Genomic DNA, 27683 nt, shown 5'->3' on the forward strand with positions numbered 1-27683 from the left:
TGGCAGAGTCTCATTGCTTGGTTCAGGCTGGCCTCGAACTTAAAATCATCCTGCCTCAGCCTCCCAAACTACACTTCCAAGCCCACAGTATTTTTGCTTTTGTTTCATTTTACTTTTTTTTTCTTGAGACCGCTTTTCTCTGTGCAGGCCTGACTGTCCTAGAACTCACTCTGTAGACCAGGCTGGCCTCAAACTCACAGAGACCTGCCTGCCTCGGCCTCCCAAATGCTGAGACTAAATGCATGCACCACCACATCAGGATTGTTTTGTTTGTTTATATGTTTTTTTGAGATGGGGTTTCTTTATGTAGCCTTGGGTGTCGTGGATTCACTTTGTAGACCTGACCGGCCTCGAACTCACCAGAGATCCACCTGCCTCTGCCTCCAGAAAGCTGGAATTAAAGGTGGGCTCCACCATATCTGGCCCTTATTCATATTCTCAACATATATATATATATATATTTTTAATTTATATTTATATTTATCTCAGCATATATCCCTGGCTAGGCCTAGAGTCAATATGGAGTGTCAGTTAGCTGATTAGACTACTGCAGCCTCTTAAAACCACGGGCCTGTGCTGGGAAGCTTATTTTCAGTTTGTCCTTCATGTGTCCCCTTGTGGGAGGAAGGTGAGCAGCCTTCAGGTAATGACAAAGGCCAGCCAGCCTGGGGTAGATGAGATCCTGTTATAAAACACGAAGACCAGCACACCTCTCTCCTAGGCTGGCTGACCTTTTAATTCTCACAGCACAGGTGACTGCTGAAAGAAGGGGGAGCTGTCTGGAGGACATGGGAGCCGGGCTATCACAGACTAAGTCACCAGATCCAGCTTGGAGACACTGGGGTTGCTAGTTATACCATCGCAGCTATGGCTTCCCATCCCGTCCAGTCCCACGGGACAGCGATTCCCATACTACCTGAGGTTCCTAAGCTGGGAGCAGTTGCCATCTCTCGAAAATTTAAAGACAAAACATAGAGCAGAAGGCATTTGGAAAACGAGATTCCATTTATCCTTCAGTCACTCACTCATTCAAACATACATTTATCGGGGGGATACAAAGTGAATAGAGTGTAATTAATAAAGAATTTAAAAAATTATTATTATGAAAAAAAAACATACATTTATTGAGCACCTACTATATACCAGGCCTTGTGGCATGCTGGTGATCGAAGGGAGAACAAAGCAAGTAAGACCATCACCTTCAAGCTGACACTTGAGAGGAGGGACAGGCCGTAAGAAAGGACGAATGCTTAAATGTAGTTAATATAAACACGAAGCCAGGGGCTGGGTGTGGCAGTCCAGTTTTGTGATCCCAGCGCTGGGAAGACTGAGGCAGGAGGATCTCAAGTTGAAGTCCAGCCGGAGCCAGGTAGGGAGGAAACTCTGTTTCAAAAGTTTAATAATGGGGGTGCTGGCTGAAGAGTTGGTTCCAAGGTTAAGAATAATTGTTGCTCTTCCAAAAGACCTGGGTTCAGTTCCCAGCACCTTCATGGCAGCTCAAGGCTGGCTGTAATCCCAGTTCCGGGGGCTCAGATGCCTCTTCTGACCTCCACGAGCACTGCACACACACAGTGCACAGACACACATGCATGCAAACACTCATACACACAGAATAAAATAAAGCTTGTTTAAAGTGGTGCTTCCATGTTTATTTTAAACACAAATATTCACCAATTATTCACATAAAACCGGATGAGGTGCGAATCCAAAATACCAAAACTCGGGAAGCGGAAGCAAAAGAATTGCTGGGAGTCTGAGCCAGCCAGTAAAACTTTTCTTTTTTTTTTTTTTTAAAGTCCGTAATAGAAATTGGCAAAATAAAAGCCAACCTGGTAAAAGCAAAAGCCTTAAGGACATGAGTTCAATCCCTGAAACCCACATAAAGGTGAAAAAAGGGAACCAAGTCTACAAAAACGTCCACTGACTTCATAATCACGCCATGTCCTGCACACACACACGGACACACACACAAATTACGCACAAACACCATGGACATAAACACAACAATAATGGCTATTTCTAAAGCTGGCAAAGCAATGCAGAGACAGACTGCGCAGAGAGGGCAGCCACACTTTTTTAATAGAGCCTGCAAACGGGCCCTGGAGCTGCCTGCCGCCTGTTAGTAAACAGCTCAGAGAGTCTGTTTACACGCCTCAGCGGCAGAGATGGAGTGACTCAGAGAGCTGGAAATATGTGCTCTCTGGCCCCTTTACCACGCTTTGCCATTGCAAGGAAACACCGTGTCACACCCACTAGAATGGCGCCAATAAAAAAAGACAGACAATAACAGGAGCCACAGAATGCAGACAGATTGGAACCCTCATGTTCGGCCACTGGGAAGGGAACCAGTGTGACCACTCTGGAAGACAGTGTGGACTTTGCAGGAAGCACTCACCTGACCCAGGCGAGTCCGTTCCCAAGACTGGAAACCTAGGTCCACACCAAAACTTGGACCTGGATATTCACAACCACATTGCCAAAAGCTGAAAAGTGGATGCAATTCAAATGCCCTCAACTATCAAGCAAGTATAAGAAATAGGACATATGTTGCAATTTGGATGAGCTGTGAAAACATTACACAAGTAAAAGATCCCCCATGGTAAGAGCTGGTCTGTCTTCATTTTTTATTTGTTGTTTGGTTTGGTTCGGTGACAGGGTCTGACTATGTAGCCATGGATGGCCTAGAACTCACTGTATAGACAAAACTTGCCTCACACTCACAGAAAGCCACCTGCCTCTGTATCTAGAGCACCCTGATTGAAGGCATATACCACCATGCCTGGGTTTTTCATTTTTATTTTTAATTTGTTTAGTTTTTCGAGACAGGGTTTCTCTGTGTAGCCTTGACTCGCTCTGTGGACCAGGCTGGCCTGAAACTCACAGACATCCGCCTGCCTCTGCCTTCCAAGTGCTGGGATTAAAAGTATGCCGGCTTCCATGCCTTGACATTTTGTTTTGTTTTAGACATGGTCGGTCTTGCTCTATAACCTTGACTGCCCTCGGACTGCAGTGTAGCCCAGCTCAGCTTCAAAGATACATGGATCCTCCTGCCTCAGCTTCCTGACAGCTGGGATCACAAGCATGTACTACAAGCAGCAGGATTCCATTTAAATAGTCCAAGCTGTGGTGGTGGCACACGCCTGTGATTTCAGCACTCGGGGAGGCAGAGGCAGGCAGATCTCTGTGAACTCAAGGTCAGCCTGGTCCACAAAGTAAGTCCAGGACAGACAAGGCTATCCAGAGAAACCCTGTCTCAAAGAAAAAAAAAAAAAAGACAGGAAGAAAGAAAATCTACAGGACAGACAGCAGACGTACCCAAGACAAGGGATTGCTGAGGAGTACAGGGTTTCTTTATGTGAGTGGAGTGGGGAATGAAAGTGGTTGTTTCTGTGTGTGCTTTCTTTTTTTAATTATTTTTTCGTTTTCGAGACAGGGTTCCTCTGTGTAGCCCTGGCTGTCCTGGAGCCATCTCTGTAGGACAGGCACCTACCTGTTCTACATAGATTGGATTGCCTCTGCCTCCCAGGTGCTGAGATCAAAGGCGTGCACCACCACCGCCCAGTGCTCGCTGCTTTCTTGAAATGAGATCTTTCTATGTAGTCCAGGCTGGCCTCAAATTGAAGGCAACCCTCCTACCTCAGTTTGAGTGCTGTGATTACAGGCATGTGCCATCACACCAGGCATTGTTACGGCTGTTTTCCGAGCTCTGGATTAAACCCAGGGCCTTTCATTAGCCACGCTAGCCCTACGTGTGAATGATACCTCAAAAAGCTGCTTGTAAAATGATTGTTGATTTTGTTCTAGTCAGGACAGGCCTGGAAGGCTTCTGGTATTCAAACTTCTTTTATGATTCGCTCAAAGCAGTGACATTTGACATTTTCCTGTGAAGTGCTTATGATTCCTACCTTCTTCATCCCTCACAACCCCCACGGAACTGAAGCACAGAGCAATTTGGGCAACTCATCCCTAGATGACACAACTGCTGTTCCACAGAACTGAGGTTCATTTCCACGTGGGACACCAACGACTGTGTCCAATGTCACAGAGCCATAGCCAGAGCTTTCCTATCTAGACTCTAAAATCCCAGTCTTTCCTGGATCAGGAAGACATCTCAGGGCAAGGTGAAGAGATGGCACAAGCAAGGCTTAAAGGCTTGAGGGTTGATAGAGTGCTTGCCCAGTGCCCTGGTTTTGACTGTGGTGGTGCATGCTTCTAATCCCAGCACTTGGGGACATAGAGGCAAGAGGATTAGTTCAAGGTCATCCTCTGCTCTGTAGAGAATTCAAGGAGAGCTAGGGCTACAAGAGATCTCACTTCTAAAGAAAGAAATGGCACAGGGAGGGAGGAAGGAAGGGAGAAAAAGAGAAGAAGGAAGTTGGAGAGATAGGCCAGGGGATTGAAAAGTGCTTACTCGCCAGCATGAGAACCCAAGTTCAAATCCTCAGCACCCGTAAAACCCAGACATGCCCACACATGCTTTTAACGCCAGTATGGAGGGGCTGAGACAGGCAGGTCCTGGGAGCTCACTGGCCAGCCAAAATAGCCTCATCAAGAGGCCCCCTGTTAAGGGACTAAGATGGGGAGTGATAGGGGAAGACACCTGATTTCCTTCTGTGGCCTCTGAATGTGTGTGTGTGGGCATACGTACTCGCACACACATTTGTACACACATAGACCACAAACACAAAAGGAAGGAAGGAAGGAAGGAAGGAAGGAAGGAAGGAAGGAAGGAAGGGAGTCTGCAAGCAAAGAGGAGCAGTGAGCAAGCTGAGTGGTCCCTGCCTCAGAGAGAGGCTGCCCAGCCTCAAGACACTAACTGCACCAGTCCCAGGGTATGAGGCGTGGACACCTCCCAGTACAGGAAGAGGGGTTGATTTAGAAAATAAATGGAGGGGTTGGCACCCATAGTCCAGCTACTCCGGAAACTGAAGCAAGAGGATCACTTGAGCCAATCAGAGTTTCTCTGTGTAGCCTGGGCTGTCCTGGACTCACTATGTAGACCAGGCTGAGCTTGAACTCACAGAGATCTGCCTGCCTCTTGTCTCCCAGACTGCTGGGATCACAGGCATGTGCCACCACACCCAGCTTCCAACCTGAGGTTCAAAGTCAACCTGAACAACACAGTGAACCCTCTTCACAAAACAAACTCCTGGCCCTCAGTGTCAAAGGTTCTGATGCAGTGGATCTGAGACTGCGGATCCAGGGTCAGCAAACTCCTGGAGCGCTTCTGAGCGGGAGGTCCAGGAACTGGATTGTGATACACCCTGAACAACCTTCTCCCTCTGGGTAGCCCTCCTTTCCTTCCCAGCCTTCACCTGCTCTTCCTTCATTTGGCTCGCACTCCTCTCCCTGTGGCTGAGGCCTCATGGAACAACCCAGAGGCTCTGTTGCTCTGTCTCATCTGGGACCGTGTGCCCTGCCTTCCTCTGCTCTACCCTTTCTCCCCAGACACCTCATGGCAGCTTCCTGTCCTGTGTCCTCCCACCAGGGCTCACCCTTATGAAGCTGTGTCTTAACAAAGCCCTCCTCTAACCACAGGCATATTTTTTTTTCTTGCACTTGTAAGATGAGGAGGAAGAGATCATGAGGAAAGGGACACAGAGTGCATGGAGGTATTTTAGAGGAGCCATTACCACCACCACTACTGTTGTTATTTTATTGCTACCTGAGTTTGAGCAGGCCAGTTCCTGGATCTCGAAAATGGTAAGCACGTTTGTGCCAAGCGCTGTGTTAATTTATACAACACAGCTGTTATCATCTCCAGTTTATACTCGAGGGAAGCAAGGATAGCACACACAGCCAGGAGCCGACAGCACTTTCATTTGAACCGAAGCATCGGGTTTCTCACTTCCTCTCATTTTGCTGTTGTTTGTTTTATTTCTGTTTACTGCCGGAATCCAAACCCCAGAACTCGCACATCTTAGGCATCGACTCTATCATTGAGCTGCATCCCGAGACTCCAGCCCCAGGTCCTAAGGGTCTTTCATTTTTTCCCTAACATTTTGAAAAAAAAAATGTGTATATACAAGTGTGCGCATGTGCAGAAGTCGGGGGGGGCAGCTTGAGGGAGATGGTTCTCTCTGCCATGTCGATTCTGGGAACCAAACTCAGGTCTTCAGGCTTGGTGTTAAGTATCTTCATCTGCTGAGCCATCTTGCCAGGCCCCGTTTTTCAGTCTGCAATTATCAGACTGTACAGGCATCCACAGTTATGAGGCTCACTCTTAGAACAAACGCTAAGACAGTGGACACGGGGCCTGGGGTGAGGCGGTGCTCAGGGGATGTTGTAACCCGAGTTAAGTTGAAAGTCTGTGCATCAAGGCTGCACACCAAAGACTTTACTACTCATGAGGGAGGAAGGGGGATTAGAGAGTGTTTGCTGTCCAAGTATGACAACCTGAGTCCCATCGCTGGAACCCAGGTAAAAAGGCAGGTGCAGTGGTGCGTGTCTGCAAACCTAACACTCCTGCGATAGGATGGGAGGGAGAGACAGAGGCCATCCCTGGAGCTAGCTTAATATATGCAAGGCAACAGCAGAGACAAGGGAGACCCTGCCTCAAGCAAGGTGTAAGGCAAGGACTTAGCCCAGAGGGGGTCCTCTGCTTCCCACACCCTTACACGCACATCATTTACACACATAAACAAAACAATAGGTAAATAAACAATCCTGTAAAGACGTCACTGCTCACTATGTCTCATGCCTTTTATTTGGTAAGACTCAACATCTGAAGGACTCTGATGACAATGGGTTGTAAAATAATAATAATAATAATAATAATTTGGAAAAAGATCAGAACAGGTAGAATGGGGTGTCCCATTCTTAGTGGGTCCAACACTTGTCGGTCTTCGAGGTGGCATAATGGTGGGTGTTAACTTCCGAAAATTGTATCATAGAGATAGAGGGAAGAATGGAGGATGCAGGGTCATTGATCTGGCCCCAAGTATCCCTCTCACCCGCTGCTACCTTCTGAACCTCTCTCCATGTCACTTTCCTTATGGACAACTGGGACCCAATGAAAGCAATTTCTGTATGTTATTTTCTAATCAAGGAGCTGCAGGAGCTGGCAACCCCTCCACTCTAACTCCAGATTTTCTTTTAATTCAAGACATTTATTACACCCATTCTCCATAGCTAGTTATAAAATCCCGGGTAGACCTTCCTTCTGAGCCTGCTAGAGAATAAGCTAGTTTCTCACCTCAGTCCTGTAGCTTATATTTCTTCCAATCCAGCAAACCGTGAGAATATTATGTTAAGGGATGTCTTCAGTCCTGTGCTCTTTCACACAATGGCCTAGCTTCAGGTAAAGTTTAGATGGTGCTGGCAGTTGAACACAAAACAAATCTATTGACTAATCTAAGACCCAAGATGGCACAAATCGGCCCAGGTCTCAGAGAAACAACAGTAATTTAAAAAAAAAAAAAAAAAAAAAAAAAGGCAACCCCAGTCGGGTTACAGGACCCAACAGATAAACAAGAGTCGCCCCCAGAATCTGACTAGCAGGCTTTCCGGAAGTGGACAACTTTTTGAAATGCTTGTCTAAAGTCCTCATTGAACACGGTGTAGATGATGGGGTTGATGAGGGAGTTTAAATAACCCAGCCACGTGAAGAAGTCAAAGAGAGCCGGGTGGATCCAACAGGAGGCCCTGCAGATGGGGAGGACCAGGGACACCACAAAGAAAGGCAGCCAGCAGATGATGAAGGCCCCGAGAATGATGCCCAAGGTCTTAGTGGCTTTCTTTTCTCGAGCTGCGGAGATCCTCTTGCGTTCTAAGATGCTATCAGCGAGCTTGATTTTCACTTGGTTGAAGAAGACGGGGGAGCCGGCGGTGTGCGTGTGGCTCTCGTGGAGGCTGGGGTTGAGCGAGCAGAGCGAAGACCCCGCGGAGCCGGTGATGAGCTGTGCGGTGGTGAAGCGTTTTCCGTAGAGGGAGGGTGGGTTCAGGATCCGACTCCGGGCGGCCACGTATATGCGGCCGTACAGGATGATGAGCAAGATGGACGGGATGTAGAAGGCCCCACAGGTGGAGTAGATGGTGTAGGAGATCTGAGAGGTGTTGACCAGGCAGTCGGATATCTCCTCGTGGGCTGTGGCCTGACGCCAGAAGAGCGGTGGGATGGAGATGCAGATGGAGATGGCCCAGACTGCCGCAATCATGGCTGCCGCGTGGCCTGCTGTCCTGCGCTTGCTGTACTCCAGGGCGTCGGTGATGGCCCAGTATCTGTCCAGAGCGATGACACAGAGGTGCAAGATGGAGGCCGTGCAGCATGTGATGTCAGAAGACACCCAGATATCACACATGATTTGGCCAAAGTTCCAGGTGCGGGTGGTGGTATAGGCAATGCTGATGGGCATGACCAAGATAGACACCAGGAGGTCCGTGGTGGCCAAGGAGCCAATGAGATAATTGGCTGGGGTGTGGAGCTTCTTGGTGAGTAAGATTGTGGTGAGTACAAAGGCATTGGAGAGGACAGTGGCCAGTGTGATGATGGACAGGACCACCACGAGGGAGATTTTGAGTGCCTGCAGGACCTGTGGGTCCCAAGCCCCTGTAGCATTCAGGGATCTGTTGGAGGCCTCCGGGAAAAGGCCTTCTATGGACTGGTTTGTCAGAGACATGCTCAGCGTTTCTCTCTTCCCCCAGACTTCCACACGAACAGCTCCCTCCTTCACTGCTGTCCCACTCAAGCTTCAAGGTCATTCTTTGACTTCACAGTTGTGGAGGCCATAGATCTGAGCAGAGCACAGCAGATAGACCTCAAGGACACCGAGACCCCTGCTAGCTGCTTCTGGAAGCAGATGAACCCCAAGGCATCCTGAGGTTCTGGAACCTTTCCCAGCAGACAGTCCAGCCCAGTGGACACAGATAGATTTCTTAGACAATTAACAGGGTCTCACGGGAGCATGGGCAGGAGGTTCCGGGGTTTTTGCCTTCGGAATTCTAGCTTTATTCAAAACATAAGACGTCAACATATTTAACAAAAACTTCAACATTTCCCTGATCTCGCTTAGAGAAGATTTTGGATATCAGATCAATTCCAGAGGGCTTTTAGAACCGGAGACAAGTAGGACTAGCTGATTCAGAGATGCGCCATCAGCAGCTCCATTTTCCCAGGGTCCTCCCAGCACGTCATGAGTCCTCAGCATCCACTCTGCCCTGCTGACGGCTTCGAATCTGACTAGACAAAACATTCCCGTTACCAAGACTCAAAAGAATGCATGAGCCAGGAGAAGGCAAAACAAGTGGGTCACCGCCGGCTCACGGAGATGGAGACGTGTTCAGAAGCTCTGAGGTTTGAGAAAGAAAAAGAGAAAAAAAAAATTAGCAGAATTAGATCCTAGAAGGAGGCTTCTGGAAGCCGAAATGGTAAGATGGAAAAGGTACTGCCTTATGCTGTCCCTGGTGCTGTGAACTTGGCTTTCTTGGGATGGAGAATGTGTCTGTGGTAATGTGCCTCACCCACACAATTCCCAGAGGGGACAGGGAGTCCTAGCTGATGGAAGTATGGCAGTTTTGTTCCAAGCACATGAAGTCAGTGCTGTCTACTGAATCAGAAAGCGTCACTCTATTTATGCAGCAGTGAAAGCTAAACAAAGCCAAACCGGGCCAAACAAAGGCTTCCAGAAAGAACACCATATTGTCTGCACATTGTCTGGGGGTACGGGTGACTTACTTCCATCCATCTGAACTTTCCAAATTTCCTAGACTTGTGGGGGAGGGGGGAAGAGGGTAGTGGTATTTCTTTAAGACATGGTCTCACTTAGCCCACAATGGCCCTAACCTTACTCTTTAAAGTGTGGTTCTAGTTAGTTAGGTGGACTTTGAACTCCTGATACTTCTGCCTCCACTTTCTAAATACTGGGATTACAGGAAAACCCACCATCATGCCTGATTCCTGAATGATTTTTAATAGTTTGTTTTTATTAATCTATGTTCACTGGTGTTTTGCCTGCATATATATCTGTGTGAGATTGCTGGATCCCCAGGAACTGGAGTTTCAGACAGTTGTGAGCTGCCGTGTGGAGGCTGGGAATTGAAACAGTGTCCTCTGGAAGAGCAAACAGTGATCTTAATCACTGAGCCATCTATTCTTAAAACAAAACAAAGCCTACAGCAAGCCATGGATAGTGGCACATGCATTTAATCCCAGCACTCAGGAGGCAGAAACAGGTGGATTTCTGTGAGTTCAAGGCTAACCTGGGAACAGCAAGTTCCAGGCCAACCAGGGCTGCATAGTAAGATCTTGTCTGAAAAACAAAACAAAACAACAACAACAATTCTTATTAAGTAAAGAAGTAAACTGTCAAATTTTAAACCTTTGAGCATTTTTCATGATAGAAATTCACCTCCAGAAAAAGAATTCAATTTCATAAATGGAAAATGGATATTTGGCCCCAATGGTTTAGTTGGTTTTTTTTAAGGTGTTTTTAAAATCTATTTGTTTGTTTGTTTGTTTGTTTGTTTCAAGACAGGGCTTCTCTGTGTAGCTTTGGCTGTCCTGGATTCACTCTGTAGACCTGGCTGGCTTTGAACTCACAGTGATACATTTGCCTCTGCCTCCCCGAGTGCTGGAATCACAGGCATGTGCCACCTCACCCGGCTCTTTATTATTAATATTATTGTTATCTACTTGTTTTTATTTTATGTGTATTGATGTTTTGCCTAAACATATGTCTGTGTGAGGGAGTCAGATTCTCTGGAGCTGTAGTTACAGACAGTTGTGAGCTGCTGTGTGGGCACTGGGAATTGAACCCTGGTCCTCTGGAAGAGCAGCCAGTGAGTGCTCTTAACCACTGAGCCATCCCTCCATTTCCAGGCCTATTTTCATCTCCCATCTCACTGTAGGGGCCACTGCATCTGTTTTTATGTGTGTTCTGACACGTGTGCCTGGTCAACATAGTAAGTCCCAGGACAGCCATGACTATATAGTGAGACCCTTGACTCAAAACAAACAAACAAACAAACCAACAAAAAACAACAACAAAAGCAATAATCAGCCAGGTATGGTGGCACATGCCTGTGATCCCAGGGGTTTGCAGGTGGAGGTAGGAAGACTAGGTCTTCAAGGCCAGCCTCCATTATATTGCAAGTTTGAGGTCAGTCTAGTTTATATGAGACCCTATTTCCAAGAAAGAGAGGAAAGAAGGAAGGAAGGAAAGAAAGAAAGGAGGGGAAAAAGGGGAAGAAACAAAAGAAAAACAACAGTCTCCCAAACAACACTAAACGTCAAACTCAAAAGCAGGCTGGCCTCAAACTCACAGAGATCAGCCAGCCTCTGCCTGCCTGGTGCTGGGTTAAGGGCACACCCACCCGTTATTATTATTAATGATGTTCTTCTTGCTATGTTTATAGCACTGAGCCAGCCCAGGGCCTGAGTCACCCAACCTGTCCAGTGGGCAGTCTATACTCCAACTTACAAACTGGCCAGTGGGTATTCAGAGAGGTGACGTCACCCTGCTGGAAGCAGAAGTACTGAATCCAGGGCTCTCTAGATCTCTACCTTTCTTCAAATTTTGCAATTCGGGAAGAACAGCCTCAAGGCACAGGTTTGGCCCTAGGGATAATAAGTGACAAAACAACCCTCCGCCCGCTCCTGCCCGGCTCCATTCCATGTCTGCAGCTGCTCTCCCTTCCTATGGCTCACACAGAAGATGTGAAGTCAGATTGGATCCTTACGAAGTTTCTCGCCTGCAGACAGGCTGGTGTGCCTGCCCCACACACTCAGGTGGCCCCAGACACTCCAGCCACCTCACGGCAGGAGTCCTACAGGGCTGGAAAGGCTGATAAGCTGATAGGAGTGCAAGCCCTAAGTGACATCTTGGGAAGGGGGGCTGGGACAAAGGAGATGGCCTTGGTCAGAGGCTTGTACTGAAACTTTTCAAGGAAGTGACATCATTTCAGAGCCTCCAGCTTTTTCTTTTCCATCCTGAATTAAGTAAGGAGACTTGTCGCTAATTGGTTCACCTTTGGAGGCACAGACTACAGAACTTGTCTCTCCGTGACACCTCAAATGACAAAATAGAAGCACACTGGGCCGTGGTGGCTCACGCCTATAATCCGGGCACTCAGGAGGCAGACGCAAGTGGATCTCTGAGTTCGAGGCCAGCCTGGTCTACAGAGTGAGTTTCAGGACAGCCAAGATTACACAGAGAAACCCTGTCTGGGAAAAACAAAACAAGCAAAAAATAATAATAATAATAATAGAAACACAAGCAAAGCTGACCAGCAGATGCTGTTCTTACCCAGGAGGTGAGGCCTCAATTTCTGTGTGTTTGTTTTTGGTTTGGTTTTTGTTTTTTTAATGCTGGGTTTCTCTGTGAGTCATTTCGGCTGTCCTAAAACTCACTCTGTAGACCAGGCTGGCCTCGAAAGCACAAAGATCTGCCTGCCTCCGCCTCCAGAGTGCTGGGATCAAAGGCATGCGTCACCACCGCCGGGCTACAATTTTTAACCTGATCAAATCAGCCTGGGAGCAGGTGGGATGACAGGAAGTGTCACCAGGCGAGGATAAAGCCAAAGCTGGAAGCACCCCACAACACAGGACACGAACGATGCCACGGCTGCCTGAGGACCCGTGCCCCCAGTCCTGTGCACGCCTGCTCCATAGACAGACCGCGCTCTGAGTTCACGCGCTGATGAGAACGTGAGTGACGGTGGTTTCAAATGTAACAGCAGACAAACAGAAGCTCAGGAAGTGCCCCTCAATGGCAGGACCCGCCTCCCTACCACAGAAGCCTATGGCGCTCTACTTTTCATTTCATTTCTTGGTGCGTGTGTGCGTGTCCGTGCCTCACACGCATGTGAGCTTGCGGTGTGCTGGGAATTGGACCCATGTCACCATCATGCATGCTACACAAGTAGCCTACCACTGAACTACCTGTACAGATCTAGCCTCCATGAATAGAGGCTAGAGGTCAACCTGGAGGGTCATTTCTCGGATACTATCTACTCCCTCCCCCTCCCTCTCTCTCTCTCTCTCTCTTTCACTGGCCTGGAATGTGCCACACCATCTAGGTTAGCTAGCCAGAGAACCCCAGTGGTCCCTGAGTCTCTGCTCTCCCAGCGTTGAGATCACAAGCGTGAACTACCATGTCAGGCTTTTGTGCGCCTGTGGCCTTTGGTCCCTGAAGCACTTTATCAGCTGAACCATCTCCACAGCCCTAGATTTTCTTATTTCAAAATATGGTGGTGGACGTACGGGTTCTGTTCTCTCTTTCTATTTATCTTGAGTAGTTTCATCTGGTCTTGAACTTGATATGTAGCTAAGGATGACCTTAAACTTCTGATCCTCCTGCCTCTGCCTCCTAAGTGCTGGGATTACAGGTGGGTGCCGCAAGCCCTGGTTTGCACAGTGCTGGAGATCAACCCAGGGCTTTGTGTGTGATAGGTGAGCGCTCTACCGACGGCTGTGCCTGAACCCTTTTTATTCAAACAGCTGAAGGAAGCTAAAGTTGAGAGAGAGAGAGAGAGAGAGAGAGAGAAGGTGCGCTGACTGGGGAGAGAAGCAAGGAGCCCTATCCTTGAATGTCCGTGAGTGACCTCCTCCCAGGAACCTTCACCGGAGCCAGCTCAATCTTCTCCCGGCTGAGTCAATTCAAACGGGCCCAGCCCGCCCTGAAAAGTCACACAAGACTTTTCAGTTCTTCCCACCCAACAGTCTCCGGTGGTGGAACCTGAAGCCAGACAGACCCTTTTCCTCCCGGCCCCTCCTCATCTGTCAATTAGAGCAACACTGCTTTTCTCCCAGAATCCTCCTGTGGTTTCAGCAAAGTCAGGACACCCTTGACAGAAAAACTGGCACATAGCAGGGGTCCTTCCCCCACCCCCTTAACCTAAGCTTCCTGCCCTGGGCTCTGGGAAGATCAGTCCCGGCCTCTTTCTAAAAGGTCTTTAAACTGAGTCATAAAACCTGCCAGAAACAAAGCGGATGTGTGTCTCTAATGGCTCTGCAGAAGCCAGTCCAGCCTTTTAGTGGGGAAAAAAAAAATCCAGGGTTTCTGATCAAAGATTTGTTGCGGTAAAATAAATCTCCCACAGAGGGCTTCATGTCTGCTTCCTCTGCAGGAGCACTGCTGTTCGGATGAGCGAGCCCTGGACAGTGAAATCGCTCTCCACAGATCCGAGTGCTTTCCTCTTTTCCTCGCAGAAGGCCTCCACAGCTGTTATCTGACTCCAGTCCCCATCCTGTGTGGGGCCTCCTACACGTGGAGCCCTTCCCTAGCAGAAAATCAAGGTGTTATGTGCGTTTCCTAGAGATGGAGTGAGGTTCAAATGTAATGTATGTAATATAAACAGAAAAACCTTCCTATGTGAGCAGCGTGCGCTCACACGGCTGTATGTGTGTGTGCTCACTCTATCAACACCTAAGTGCCGATTTTAAACTTTAACCCGTATCTTGAGGTACAGATAAATAAGTTTCAATCTCTTAAATGATAACATCTGGAAAATGGGGCTGGAGAGATGACCCGGCAATTCAGGGCACATACTGCTCTTGCAGAGGACTCTGCTTTGGGACCGGGCATGCACACGAGGGTGTGCTCACACACACAATTAACGAAATAAAAAAAAATCTGAAAATCTGGAAAATAGTCTGGTACAGACTTTTAGTCCTAGCACTCAGGAGGCAGAGGCAGTCAGATCTCTGATTCTGAGGTCAGCCTGGTCTACAGAGTGAGTTCCAAGACAGCCAAGGCTACACAGAGAAACCCTGTCTCAAAAAAAAAAAATCTGGAAAATGTAGAAGGGAAAGGTAGACACATTCTTTTCTTCTCTCTCTCTCCCTCTCTCTCTCAAGACATTGTATTTTAGCTGGGTGCAGTGGTGCTTGCTTTTAATTCCAACACTCAGGGAAGCAGAGACAGGTGTATCTTTGTGAGTTTGAGGCCAGCGTGGTCTACATATTGAGTTCCAGGACAGGCATAGCCACATAGTGAGTCCCTGTCTTAAATAAACAAACAAACAAATAAATAAATAAAGACAGAGTGTCTTGTGTGCTAGGCAGGCTTCACATTAGCTACGTAGCTACGTAGCCACGTGCATTGCTTGTGTGATCTTGGGCCACCCCAGGGCCTTTGTACATGCTAAGCAGGCAGTCGACCAACTGAACCACATCTCCAGCCCCAGGGGGCAGATCCTTGGCCCAGCACTTCCATGCCTATCTGCCCAACCAAGGTGAGCAGCGGGTTGGGGCTGAAGCTCAGAAGGAAGAGCACTCTCCTGGCGTACCGGAGGCCCCGTGTATGGATCCCAGCACTGAAAAATACAAAGCATGCATGAGAGTCCACCAAAAGATATAAGATGTACGCCAAGACTGTCCCCAGCAACGCAAAGGCAGAATCTACCTAAGCAGACGGCAGGAGACTAGTAAATCCATACCGCCCAGTATGCCAGAGAAGGCTCCAGACACCCCCAACCACAAGGGGGAAACTCACGTTAGGTCAAGAAGCAGCTGGACACGAGCTGCAATGGGACTTTTTTTACAAAGTTCTCCGGCCTGCAAAATCATCCCCTCAGCAAGGACGGGATCCAGCGCGGCTTTCATCTTGTTCTGAGATGTTTGCTGCCTTGCTATGGAGCCAAGGCTGGCCTCAAACTCACCTGTGTCAATCCTCCTGTCTCAGCCAGTCAGGCACTGGCAACGGCAGGTGAGAGGCACCGTTGGCTCAGTCTAGAGTGTGAATCTTAAAACGGGAGGGGGCCTCTGGGGGCACCACAGGTTTTGTCTCCAGAGCTGTGAAAATTCACCAGGACATGCACTTGGGTTTGGGGAGTATTTGCTTTATGTCTCCCCAAACAACCAAAGGAATAGTGAGTGGTCAGATGCCAAGTGACCCAAAGAGCACCCGAGGCACCAGCTGTCAGTCACGGGCAGGCCTGAGGCTTATCCGTCCTGAGCACCTGTGCTCAGTGTCTTCCCATAGAAAGTGAAGGCAATGGCAGCCCCAGCACCCCACAGCTGTCTGCTGGATACGAATGGGCTGTGTGGGGTGGAAAGGGCCGGGTGTCCCCCAAATGCTCCGTCAGGTGTCACCGCTGTGGCCCACAGTTATCTTTCCACGCTTTCACTACCGGTCCACTCTGCTCCAGAGTGTGGCGTGGAAAGTTCCAGACACAAACAATTCCCGAGTCGAGCGTTGTGCCCCGTTCTGAGCAGCACGATAAAATCTTGCACAGTCCTGTTTAGACTGGCCCCGGGCTGACTCATCCCTCGCCTGGCGGAGGCAGGCTGCACATGTGTGTGTGTGCTCGCTCTCTGCCCATTAGTCACCGGGGGCTGTCTCCAGGCCGACTCCTGCTCGCACAGCGCTTGTGTCCAGGTGTCCCCCATGGGGCTATAACTTAACACTAGTACCTATGACATTCACCTGGCCCCTTCTCATCACTTAGGCCCTTAGGCATGGTGACATCTTACATCATCACAAAAAGGTGACTGAAGTGGAGGGGGTCATGTAACTTAGAAAACACTTTTTTTTTTTTTTTGAGACAAGGTCTCACTGTGTAGCCCAAGGTGGCCTAGGACTGTCTATCTAGACCACGTTGCCCTTGAACTCACCAAGATCACCTGCCTCTCCAGAATCTTCCTTCCAGCTAAATCTCTGACCATGTCACTCCCCTAAAAATCCCATCGGGGCTTCCGGGCCACATCCGCTGCTCTGTTTAGGAGCCCTGCAGTGGACAGCCCCTTCCACCTCTGACGCGTTCTGACCCAGATGACGCGTTGCTGTTCTCTTCCTACTCCAGCAAGGTCCATTCTGCCTGTTTCTGTGGCAGGGCTATCTCCTGCCCTGAACCTTTGTCTCTGCTGTGTGCTCCTAAGCTCGGAAAGTGTCATCTCTTCTGCCCTCTGGTTGTGTCGCTTCCAGTCACCCTTGGGACTAGGCTGTGGCATCCCTGAGATGTCTTTCCCAGCCTGCCTGCCCCTCCCTGGAGGTTCCGCTACCATCCCTGTCTCCACCTGAATTCCTTGAAGACAGGGAGCCAGTTTTTACTCCACCCGTCACTGATGAGAGACATTGAGGGGGCTACAGAGATGGCTCAGTGGTTAGGAGCCTTTGCTTCTTTGGAGAGGATCCGGGTTTTGTTCCTAGCATCCTGTTAGGCAGCTCGTGGCCCCTAACTCAGCTCCAGGGCATCCAATGCCTCTGGACCTGGGGCACCCGCACTCATGTGCACATCCGCACACAGGGACACGGGATGAAGATGAACCTTTAAACGTTCACGTCAGACCGTGAGCAGGTGGGGCATGGTTTGAAGGACATGGCCCGGCAGAGGCAGGGGTCCTAGGCCTAAGCTTGGTTCTGCCACTGACTCTATGTAACTGTAAGTCAGTTTCTTATTTGTCCCCCAGTTTCTCAAACTTCATAAAGAGAGTGTTGGAGCGGATTAAAGACTCCTCTGGGGAGTATCAGAGGCACCTAGGGAACCTGTGTAAAACATAAGCGGCTGGACCTGGCAGCAAAGCCCTGTAATCCCAGCTACCCAGGAGGCCAAGGCAGGGAGACAATAAATAAATAAATAAAAATCAAGGTATGCCTGGATGACAGAGCGAGTTGAAGGCCAGCCAGGGCAAATGAATGAGACACTGTTTCTCTTTTCTTTCTTTCTTTCTTTCTTTCTTTCTTTCTTTCTTTCTTTCTTTTTTTTAATTTTTGTTTTCATTTTTCAAAACAAGGTTTCTCTGTGTAGCCTTGGCTGTCCTGGACTCACTTTGTAGACCAGGCTGGCCTCGAACTCACAGAGATCCACCTGCCTCCGCCTTCCCAAGTTCTGGGATTATAGGCCTGTGCCATCCCACCCATCTTGAGACACTGTTTCAAACGAAAAAAGAAAAAACAGTGATGGAGATACAGTTCAATGGTAGAGCCCTTGATTTTGAAAGGTCTAGGGCTTGAATTCCAGGAGGCTGCAGTGAGATGGTGGAGGCTGAAACAAAAACAAAACACAAAACAACCAAAACGTGCAGTTATCTGGGCTTCACCCTCTGGGGGAAGAGCCCAGACACTGTAATTTCTAAAAATTCCTCAAGCGTTTCTCTAGGGTGGCCCGGCTGGGGTAACATGGAGATATCGTCACCACTGATGGCTGAAGATCGATAAAATGTCACATACGGGAGAGACCTGTTTTCAGGGCCTTGGAACCGGTTAGGGAAGCATACTTCAGGCTTTGTTCTTCTTGGTTTTGTACTGGGTTGTTACAGGCCCTCAACAGGCCAGAGGCCACTGTAAAAAAAAAAAGCCAAAGAGCTGCTCAGAAGCAAGCTGGATTCCTGGGGGGGGGGGATCTTAAACTCCCTCATCCTGCCCCTGTCCTTGAGGGAGGAAAAGAAAGTAGCTCAAGGCTATGCAATGGCTCAGCTGGAGCAGGAGCCCCCGTTGGGGAACTTAGAAGAGCCAGTATCATGGTCACTGAGAGCTTGAAATACAGATGTGACATAAGTGTTAAAAAACACGGACGCACACCTGGAATCCCAGCACTTGTGAGGTTGAGGCAGGAAAATACAGAGTTTGAGGCTAGCCTAGGCAACATAGTGAGATCCTGTACAAACACACACACATGCATGCATGCACGCACGCACGCGCACACGCGCACACACACACACACACACACACACACACGCACACGCACACGCACACGCACACGCACACATGCACACACGCACGCACGCATGCATGTGGCACGCCTTTCCCTCATCCTATCCCCACGCCAAGGGCTGGGAAGTCATTGCAAACAGGGTTCTATCACCCCCTAGGGGTCACTTTGGGATTTGGTACTCTGAGAATTGCATTCTGGCCAGGGGACAAGGCAGACAGGGAGGCCGCCCCGAGTGAGTGGCTAGCTTTAAAAAGAGCTTGCCAGGCACCGGGTTAAGCTTCTCCTATAGACACTATGTCCAACCACAATCCTTTCTACTGTCTCCCAGGGGAGGAAACTGTAGCTCTGAAGGTACAGAGCTAGGATGAAATGTTAGGACTAGGATTTGGGCTTGCCTGGCTCCATGCCGCACCACTCATAGATAGCCTGTTCAACTTTCCTTTCTCTTCCCACAAAGATTTGTTGGGTGTATGCCTGCAGACACTCAAGGTATCTTAGCCAGGCCTGGCGGTTCCTTCCTGTGGCTGAGGCAGTTTGAAGCCAGCCTGGGCTACATATCAAGACATTTATCTAAGCAAAAGAAGAGAGGAGACAAGGGGAGGAAAGGGAAGGGGAGGGCAGGGGGGAGGAGGAGAGGAGAGAGGACAGGAAAAGGAGCTTTATTCCTGCTGGATGCCAGCACGCTCTCCTGGCAGAGCCTTCTCTTACCAGGTCTGTACCATAGATGGTTAACATTTTTGTTCAGCACTTGGCACAGCCCAGAGGAAAAGGGGAAGCGGTGCCTGCAGCGCTTTGCAGCGTGTCTCACACTTGGCTATGCCTGGAAGGGGCTGAGGGCTGCCCTGGCTCACTGCTGGTGAGGTTACTGGGATCGGGGCGGGGGCGGGGGCTGCACAGCACGCCGAGCAGTGCGCACGGGGGAGGGAGAGTGGGAATGGGACAGGGGTGGACACAGCACAGTTACACCAGCCCTGGGGTTTGCAAAAGACCTCGGTGTCGGAGTGGGAAGGGCTTTTAGGATTCACCCAGTCCAGGTCCCAGGTGCTGCTGGTGCCGAAGACAGGCTGAGGCACTTCACCAAGCCACACAGTGAGTTACAGGTGGACGCCAAGTCTCCAGCTCCCCAGACCCTCACCTACGGTGAGAACCTGAGATGAAGCACACAGGTCCTCAAGGGACTCCTGCCCCACCCTCCACTCTCGACATACACTGTCTAGTGTTTTCAAGCTCCCCCCCAACCCCCAAGGCCTCATCCATCTACAGCAAGACAAATCTGACAGCACACAGACAGGCCAGCCATACAGGCCTTTTGGACTGCACCCTTTGGCCTAGAGCTGCCTCCTCTCCTCACCCCCAGATGCAGCACATTTGGACCTGTGAGCATTCGAGCCCAGAGTGAGCCTACTCTTCTCCTTGGGGGTTGAGGAGAAATCACCTTCTCTGACGTGGGTAAACAAGATACTATGAACAGGCATATAGTTCCCGGAAACCAAACAGGGAACAGGAGTGTTTAAAGGACTCTAACCCTGTAGCCACTGTCTGCTTTCTCCGCCAGCAGGCACAGGGCAGCAGCGATTGGGGGTCGACGCAAGCTTTTCGAGTGAGGTGGCCCGTAGACTCAGCCACACAGCTTGCCTCCCCGCTCCGTGAGTTGCTCAGCCTGGCCGGGCCCATTCCCACCCAATCAATAACTTGTGAGGGTTGCGAGCAGCCCACAGCTGACCCTGATCTTGGGAGAGTGACTGTGACCCCTCGAGGAACACTTTCTGCACATGGGATGACGGAGAGGACGGCAGGAAACATGCCAGGAGCCATGGAGAGCAGCAGCGACAGACAGCCTGCTGCCGCCCTGAGGCTCCACCCGGAGAGCAGCTTGGAGAACACATGCCTGTCGTCACCCCAAATCTTTTTCACTTCCTGCCATTTACCGATGCGAAGACCACCTTGGCCAGCTCCTCTCCCTCATCTTCTACCTTATGTGGACCCACCAAAGCCCCACCTCTTGGCCGAGGCCTGTACTTGTAAAGACAAAGGTTCTTTTGCTTCTCTGAGTGTTTGCATATGTCACTTCCACTACCCAGAATGCCTTCCCTTTTCTTGCTGTCTGAAATCTTTATTGTATATGTGTAACGAGTGTGCGGCCTATGTGTGTCATGTGAGTGTGTACCAGCCAAAGGAGGACAGGCGCTGTCTTCACCTAACACTCCCAGCCTCGTTTCCTCGAGACAGGCTCTTTCTAGGTCACCATTTAAGTTGGCCTGGTTGGCCTGTGAGCTCCGGGGATCTGTCAGTCTCTTCCCTCCAAACATTGGGGTTACAGGTGTGCACGGCCATGCTCTGCTCTTTTACATGGGTGCTGGGAACCTGAACTCAGGTCTTCATGCTTGTACAGAAGCCCCTCTTATCCACTGAGCCATCTCTCTCCCCCCCAGGAAGCTTCCCTGGACTCCAGGGTAGAACTGATCACTCCCTGCTCTCCGTACCGAGTTTCTAAGGTTACATTTGGCCTCCCCGGCTGTCCCCAGTTGCTGACTTCCTGTGTCCCTGCCAGACCAGAATCTTAGAAGGGGATGACACGTATGTGGTGAAGCCCAGTGTCCTCCTCCGTGCTGCCTTCAGGACCACCTGATCTAGCTCCCCTTCACTGACCCCCCCACCCTCCTCTGGGCCATCCAGTTCCTAACACAAGACCTCACTCTCAGCGCTTCTATGTCTCTCTCCTCCCCACAAGCAAGGTCATCCCTTGAGCATAGTCTCGGCTTTGTTCCTAGCTAAACATTTTAGAGCCGATACAGGTGATCACTAAAAATTTCCTCAAAGAATGGGTGCAAGAATGGACAATTTTACCCTTCTTAGATCCATTCCCTCATCTTCTTTATGAAGGCCCTTACAGGAATTGAAAATTTAGGCAAGTGCTGTTACCCAGACTATGACTCGGCTGGCCTCCATATTGCTGATCAAACCCAGGGCCTTTGTGCATGCTAGACAGGCACCCTACCATTAAGCTACATAGTAGGCCTTGTTGTTGTTGTGTTGAGACAGGGTCTCACTATATAGCCCAGATTGGCCATATCTGGTTGCAATCCTTATTCTGAGAATCTCCTGTCTCCATGTTGTGTAAACACTGTTCCCCAATTGTCTCCTGATATGCCAATAGAGCAGCTTATAGCCAATCATTGAGCAGGGAAGACTATAGGGCTGGACTTACTGTGAGCCAGGGGAGGAAGAATTAGAGGAGAAAATAGGGGGTTCAGTCATGGAAGAGGTCCAAAAGACATGAGGAGAAGGAGATGGAGGGGGAAAGCTACAAAGTGCAAGTATCTCTGGGATATATGCTTGGAGGAAGCCAGTTAAGAATAGAGTAAAAACTGCTCAGTTATTGTGTTGTAGAGCTTATTATTAAACAAATATAAAGGAGTATCAATTAATTTGCATGATAGCTGGTTAAGAGAGAAACTGAGAAACAAACACAGTTTTATAAAATTAGCAAAGATCAACTTCTTATTAAAATGTTTTCTGTTTTTGTCAGAGGACAACTTGCGGTGTCTCTTTTCTCCTTCCACCACGGTGTACCCAGGGATCTAACTCAGGTTGACAGGCTTGGCAGCAACCACCTCTACCCACTGAACCATCTTGTCAGTACCTCCTGATGCTTTCTGGATGTGGATGGAACCCAGGGTTTCATGCAAACTAGGCAAGCACTCTGCCACTGAGCCCAAGCCCAACGTCCAAACTGAGAATTTTTTTCTGCTGCTTTCCCCTGGCATTTAACTAGCTATCTCAAAACAAGGAGGAGGCTGAGGCCCACATCAGTCAGCGGCACTCTTGAGAGCCTTGGTCTTAATAGCCCAGGTTCTCACACCCTTGCAGGTTCTATTTTCTCTTGTCACATATTTGGGACATTCACTTGTCTTATTTTGGGCTGCTCTATCTGTCTGGCTACATGCTGTCTCTTCTATAGAAGCCCCTTCCTCTAGGATGCCCTTCCCTGGTTCTCTGGAATGAAATACCACCCACTCTCTGCAGTCACATGTAGCATAGACTACCTTTCAACTAGCTATGTAGGCAGGAATGACCTGGAATTCCTGCCTCCAGCTCCTGAGTGCTGGGATTACAGATGTGTGCCATCGTGCCTGGTTTTATGTAGCAATAGGGATCAAACCAAGGGCGCTTTTAGGCTCGCTAAGCAAGTGCTCTAACAACTGAGCCATAGCTCCAGCGTCCAGAGCTTTAATCTTCTGACTCCGAGTTTATTTGTGCTTCCTCCCTCCTATGGCTAGAAGCGCACTGATGATAAACCTACTCCCTCCCCACTCCAGACTAGACCACTTGCAATCAATCTAGAAAAAGTCTTTTGATAAGGCATAAAAACTCGCAGGAGAAATCAGCAGCACTGGGGCTCAGGGCTGGCCTGAGTGCTGGCCCAGAAAGCGTAGGCTTTAAGTTTGGTCCCCCAGACTTCACCCTCCTAAACACTAATGATAATAATAATAATAATAATAATAATAAAAGTATCAGTCTCCCTTCTCTTTTTCTTTTTATTTGTTTGTTTGTTTTTTGAGAGTCTCACTGTATAGTTCAAGTTGGCCTCAAACTCGAGATCCAACCACCTCTGCCTCCTGAGTGCTGGGATTAGAGGTCTGGGTACCTTTCCTAGTTCTCCACTCTGTTTATAATACTCCAACAGCCTCTGATAATCCAGGCTAAAATCCCAAACCTTGCCACGATCTCCAAATCCCTCACTATCTGCCATGACCCCATCACCTCTTTGTCCTCACCTCCTACCTGCCACCCCTTTATCAGCCCCACCACTTTAGCCGGCACACAGCCACTCTCATCCTTCTGAGTCACTCCTGTGTTAATTTCGGCACTTAACACTAGCTGATGCTTTCCACTTGTCTGTTTTACTGGCCATCTCTCCGCCCCACACCCCCAGCAAACCCACATAACACATAGCTCTGTCTAGCTCATCACTGTATCCCCAGGGCCCTACTAGTGGCTGGCTGACAATAAATGGATAGATTGCCAACCTAAGAGTGCTCTAGGCTGGAGATCTCCACCTATGAGTCACGTGCATAGAGGTGGTATAGACAGCCTGATGGAAAGGTGAGATCGCCCAGCGAGAGGGTCTATCATAAACAGGGAGGAGGGCCCTGGGATAGCAGAGCACCCAGTGCCATGGGAAGATGAGCCTTAAAAATAATAAAAATAACAAAGAGAAGAAATAGGGTTAAGCCAAAGGAACCGAAGAATCCTGTTTCAGAGGGAAAGTGTGGCCAACGGTGTTAACTGCAGGGGAGGGAGGGTGAGAGGATGTTAAAGTGGATTTGGCTTCCGGGATGCTGCCGCTGACCTTGGGCTCTGTGTGCCTGATGGGAGCCATCTGTGCAATGAGGGTACCCTGTCAGGTCTGGAGCGGCAGCCTCTGAGGATCTATATTCCTGTCCGTGTTCACATCACCCTTGCCAGAAAGAACTGTTGGCCATCCCGGGAGGGAGGGGCTTAGAGCAGATCCCTTCTCCAAGAGCAGGCAGCTGACAAACCCAAGGGGGAATCTCTGTATTCCTGGCCCTGTCATCAGATGGGGAAGAATGGAGGCCCTGGGGCCCTACCACTTACACCCCCTGGTCTGAATTCTAGCTTCCGGTGGCTTCCTGGTCTCTCAGCTAAAGCCCGCCTTCTGCCAACCAACTGGTAAGTATCAAAGGCTGATGAAAGCCCAGCTGCCCAAATGGCCATCTTGCTGCTGTCATAAAAGGTCTCGTACAGGAAGGGCTGAGACTCCGGCCAGTGTCACAGGGGTCCACTAGAAAGCACGGTAAAGTGTTTTCAACCTTCCTAACACTGCGACCCTTTAATATAGTTCCTCACACTGCGGTGACCCCCAAATATAAAATTACTTTCGTTGCTACTTCATAACTCTAATTTTGCTACTGCTATGAATCATAACGTAAATACCATCGTTTCCTGATGGTCTGAGATGACTCCTGTGAAAGGGTGGTTCGGTTGGTAAGAACCACTGCCATAAAGAGCTTGCAGAGAAGAGAGCAGAGGCGTGAGGTCAGATGTTGTATTAGCAATGGTTCCAGTTGACTTTGCAAAGCAAACCTGAAATGTGGGCTTTGTCTTCCTCGTTTCCTATAGGAGGAGGGAACCGATGCTCAGAGAGGCCAATGGCTTTCCAGAGATCACACAGTGGTCAGGGCTAGTTTGCCAGCGCAGCCAGCCTGAGAGTACCAGGGTTTTAATCCCTGCGCGTGCCCCAAACCTAGCAAGTCAGGGGGGTTGAGTCTCATATTCTACAGTACTCTGGGCAGGATTTTGTCCCCATTCCTCCCACCTGCAATAAAGCGACTCTCCCAGAGCTTTGCAGTTCCAGCGTTGCCCTAGCAGCTAGGATTCGCCGAGAACTTTTACATTCGCCGAATGTAAAAAGGCATCTCACTCACTCCCACCCATCCGCACTGAAAGGGAAGCGTCCTCTCCATTTGATAGATGCGCATACTGAGGCTGTGAGGGAAGCAGTGACCTGCCCAAGGTCACCAGCAAGTCAGGGCCCTTTCCAACCCCAGCTCCGAACTGGACGCTCCTTCCAGTCCCCTCCCGAACCGGCGTCACCCCGAGACCTGGCCGGTAGAGGGCTCCCCGCTTCCCTCAGCCATCACTGGGGCCACCTGGGGGGCATCTCAGCTCGGGCCTGGCGGGGGAGGGTGGGGGGGATCAACTACCGCCCCGCAGGAGCTCCCCAGAGCGCCGGACACCGAGGACGCGCTCCCAGTGTCCCGCGGCCCCCCTCGGGGACTCCCCCGGCCCACCCCCTCGGTCCTGGGCTCTGCACAGCGACTTCCTTCGGGCCCCGAAGGTCCTTTGGGACCTTCTGACCGTGCGCTCCTCTCCCGTCGGAGAGGCGCACAGAGGCGGGACGGCAGGTGACCCGGACTTGCTCCAGCAGGACCCGCCCGGCTGGGCTCAGCCCCGGGTGAGGTGATGCCCGGCTCCCCTGGGCTGCCGCGCTTACCGGCTCCCCGCCGGCAGGTACCGGCCGACGCTGCGGACGACCCGCATCTCCGCGGGCTGCAGCCGGGCCTCCTCCCCGACCCCGCTGAGCTCCGGGCGCCGCCGCCCTCCGCGCCTGCAGCTCCGGCTCCGCGCTCCTGCCCGCGCCCGCCGCCGCTCCGCGCTCGGCTCCCGGGCTCCTCCCCCGCTGGGCTCGCTCCCCACTCGGCCTCCCGCCCACCGCAGGGGAGGCCCGCCCGGAGCCCCTACCCCAGCCCTACGGTGGGAGGACTCCCGGGACGCGAGCGGAGGAGGCCCACCTGTAGGAGGGAACGGACTGTCCGGGGAAAGCAGACTCCATCTAAACCTCACAAACTGGGTCTCCCGCCCCCTACCTTTAAGTTAGCAAATATTTATTGATCTGCTTTGTGTCTGCATGGACTATGTATGCAATGGGCTTAGAACCACTGTGCACCCCCCCAACCCGCCCTTTGGGGCTCACGTTCTGCTGGGGCGGATGCAATTCACTTAAAGAGATGACAGCTGATTCAGGAGGGAAATAAAGCAAGAGAAGGTTTGGGGAGCGGACAGGGAGGTCCGAAGCGTGGGGCGGGGGGGTCTCACCGGAAAGCAGCCTCCCAGGACAGACAGGAGGCAGGAAGCACACGGGCTACATACACATCAGGGATGGGGTGAGAGGGTTGCGGCCCCAGATCTGAATGCCAGCTCCCCTGCTCAGCGTTTAGTGGGGGCTGCAGATGCAAGAGAGCCACAAGAAAGAGGGCTGAGTTCAAAGACAGGAATAGCAAAAAAAAAAAAACAAAAAAACTCCTGCAGCGGTCTGATCAGCAAGCGGGTCTTTGGGTCTTTACCGGTTTCCACACAGTTTGGGTGGGCCTGGCCTTCCGCGTCCTTGACCACTGTGTCCCCTTATTGTTTGTGTATTGTCAAGCCTGGTCACCATCAGCACCCCCACCCCCAGGTTGGTTATGTGTTCTTGATGAATTGACACTCTTAGCGTTATGAAGTGGCGTGTGATCCTCTACCGGTGTAACCGTTGTGTCTTCGAGTCTCCTCGGAGGGGGTGGGGTGCGCTCAGGGAGAATCCTGAAGCACCTGCCGGCTCCCACACAGCTGTCTGACATCCGGCCCACCAGCACACCGAGAACTCAGCAGCTCTTAGACGTTTTGCTTTGCGCGTCCTTCCGTGTCCTTCTATTTGCACCAAACTCTCTGCCTACCTGGCCCTCCCCTCCCCACCCCTTGCTCTACTGGTCTATCATTTGTGATTGGCTCGGAGCCTCCCTCTCTCTCAGTCTCTCCCTCTCTTTTGGAAGGCTCTGATCAATGGCCATTAATAATGCAGAGGTTCTTTTTGTCTTTTAGCGCAGATCGCCCGCAAATAAATCACTGGCATGAACAGACAGGAGTTATCGGCAACCACACCTCAGCCTTCTCTCCTCTCTTTAGGCCCTTGGCCCTTTTCCCACATAGGAGATGGGAAGACTGAGCAATGCCAGATGTAAGTGGCCCTTAATATAGGCTGCGCTACCACAGTCCTGGTTGAACCATTCTGGAGAAACAGAGGATCCTAATACACTGCCCATTGTGGCAGCTATCGGGGTCCTAGCCTGAGATCTTGCAGCTGAAAACCACACACTTCAGAGCAGACAGAGACATGTCATGTGTGTGTGTGTGTGTGTGTGTGTTTTGAAAAGTCCCTAAAGCTGCCCTGGAAAGATGTGAGCAACACAGGTCAGTTGGCAGCATGCTTGCCTAGCACGCACAAACCCCAGACTTCACCACCCAGCATCTAATAAGCCAACAGTAGTAGCGCTCAGGAGGAGGCAGGAGGATTAGAAGTTCAAGGTCACTGGCTACACACGTAGTGAGTCTGAGGCTAGTCTGGATTCCATGAGACTCTGTTTCAAATTAACAGTAATGCCTCCTACTAGCATCTGCTTAGAAGGCAGCCCGGGACAGTGACATTGGACAGCTGGTTGATAAAGGTGGCCTGTGAAGGGGGTTCCCTTCAGATGTGCAAAGCGCCGTCTCTGTCCCCCAGGGAGGAAACCCACACAGCTGGGCCCAGCAGA

General features: G+C 50.3%; 1 protein-coding gene across 1 annotated transcript; it reads right to left on the reverse strand.

The window, feature by feature from the left end:
• Positions 1-6663: 6663 nt before the first annotated feature.
• Htr1d (5-hydroxytryptamine receptor 1D) lies at positions 6664-25752 on the reverse strand. The gene is made up of 2 exons (XM_021631485.2): positions 25610-25752; positions 6664-9287 (listed from the first exon to the last, which is right to left on the reverse strand). Exon 2 carries the CDS (start codon positions 8616-8618, stop codon positions 7494-7496), a length of 1125 nt encoding a protein of 374 aa, XP_021487160.1. The 5' UTR covers positions 8619-9287; positions 25610-25752; the 3' UTR covers positions 6664-7493.
• Positions 25753-27683: the final 1931 nt, after the last annotated feature.

This window comes from Meriones unguiculatus, chromosome 3 (assembly GCF_030254825.1).
Source record: "Meriones unguiculatus strain TT.TT164.6M chromosome 3, Bangor_MerUng_6.1, whole genome shotgun sequence".
NCBI lineage: Eukaryota > Metazoa > Chordata > Mammalia > Rodentia > Muridae > Meriones > Meriones unguiculatus.

What these genes read in the sequence shown, in the direction of transcription:
- Htr1d (XM_021631485.2), bottom strand. Translation starts at nt 8,618, where the DNA reads ATGTCTCTGACAAACCAGTCCATAGAAGGCCTTTTCCCGGAGGCCTCC.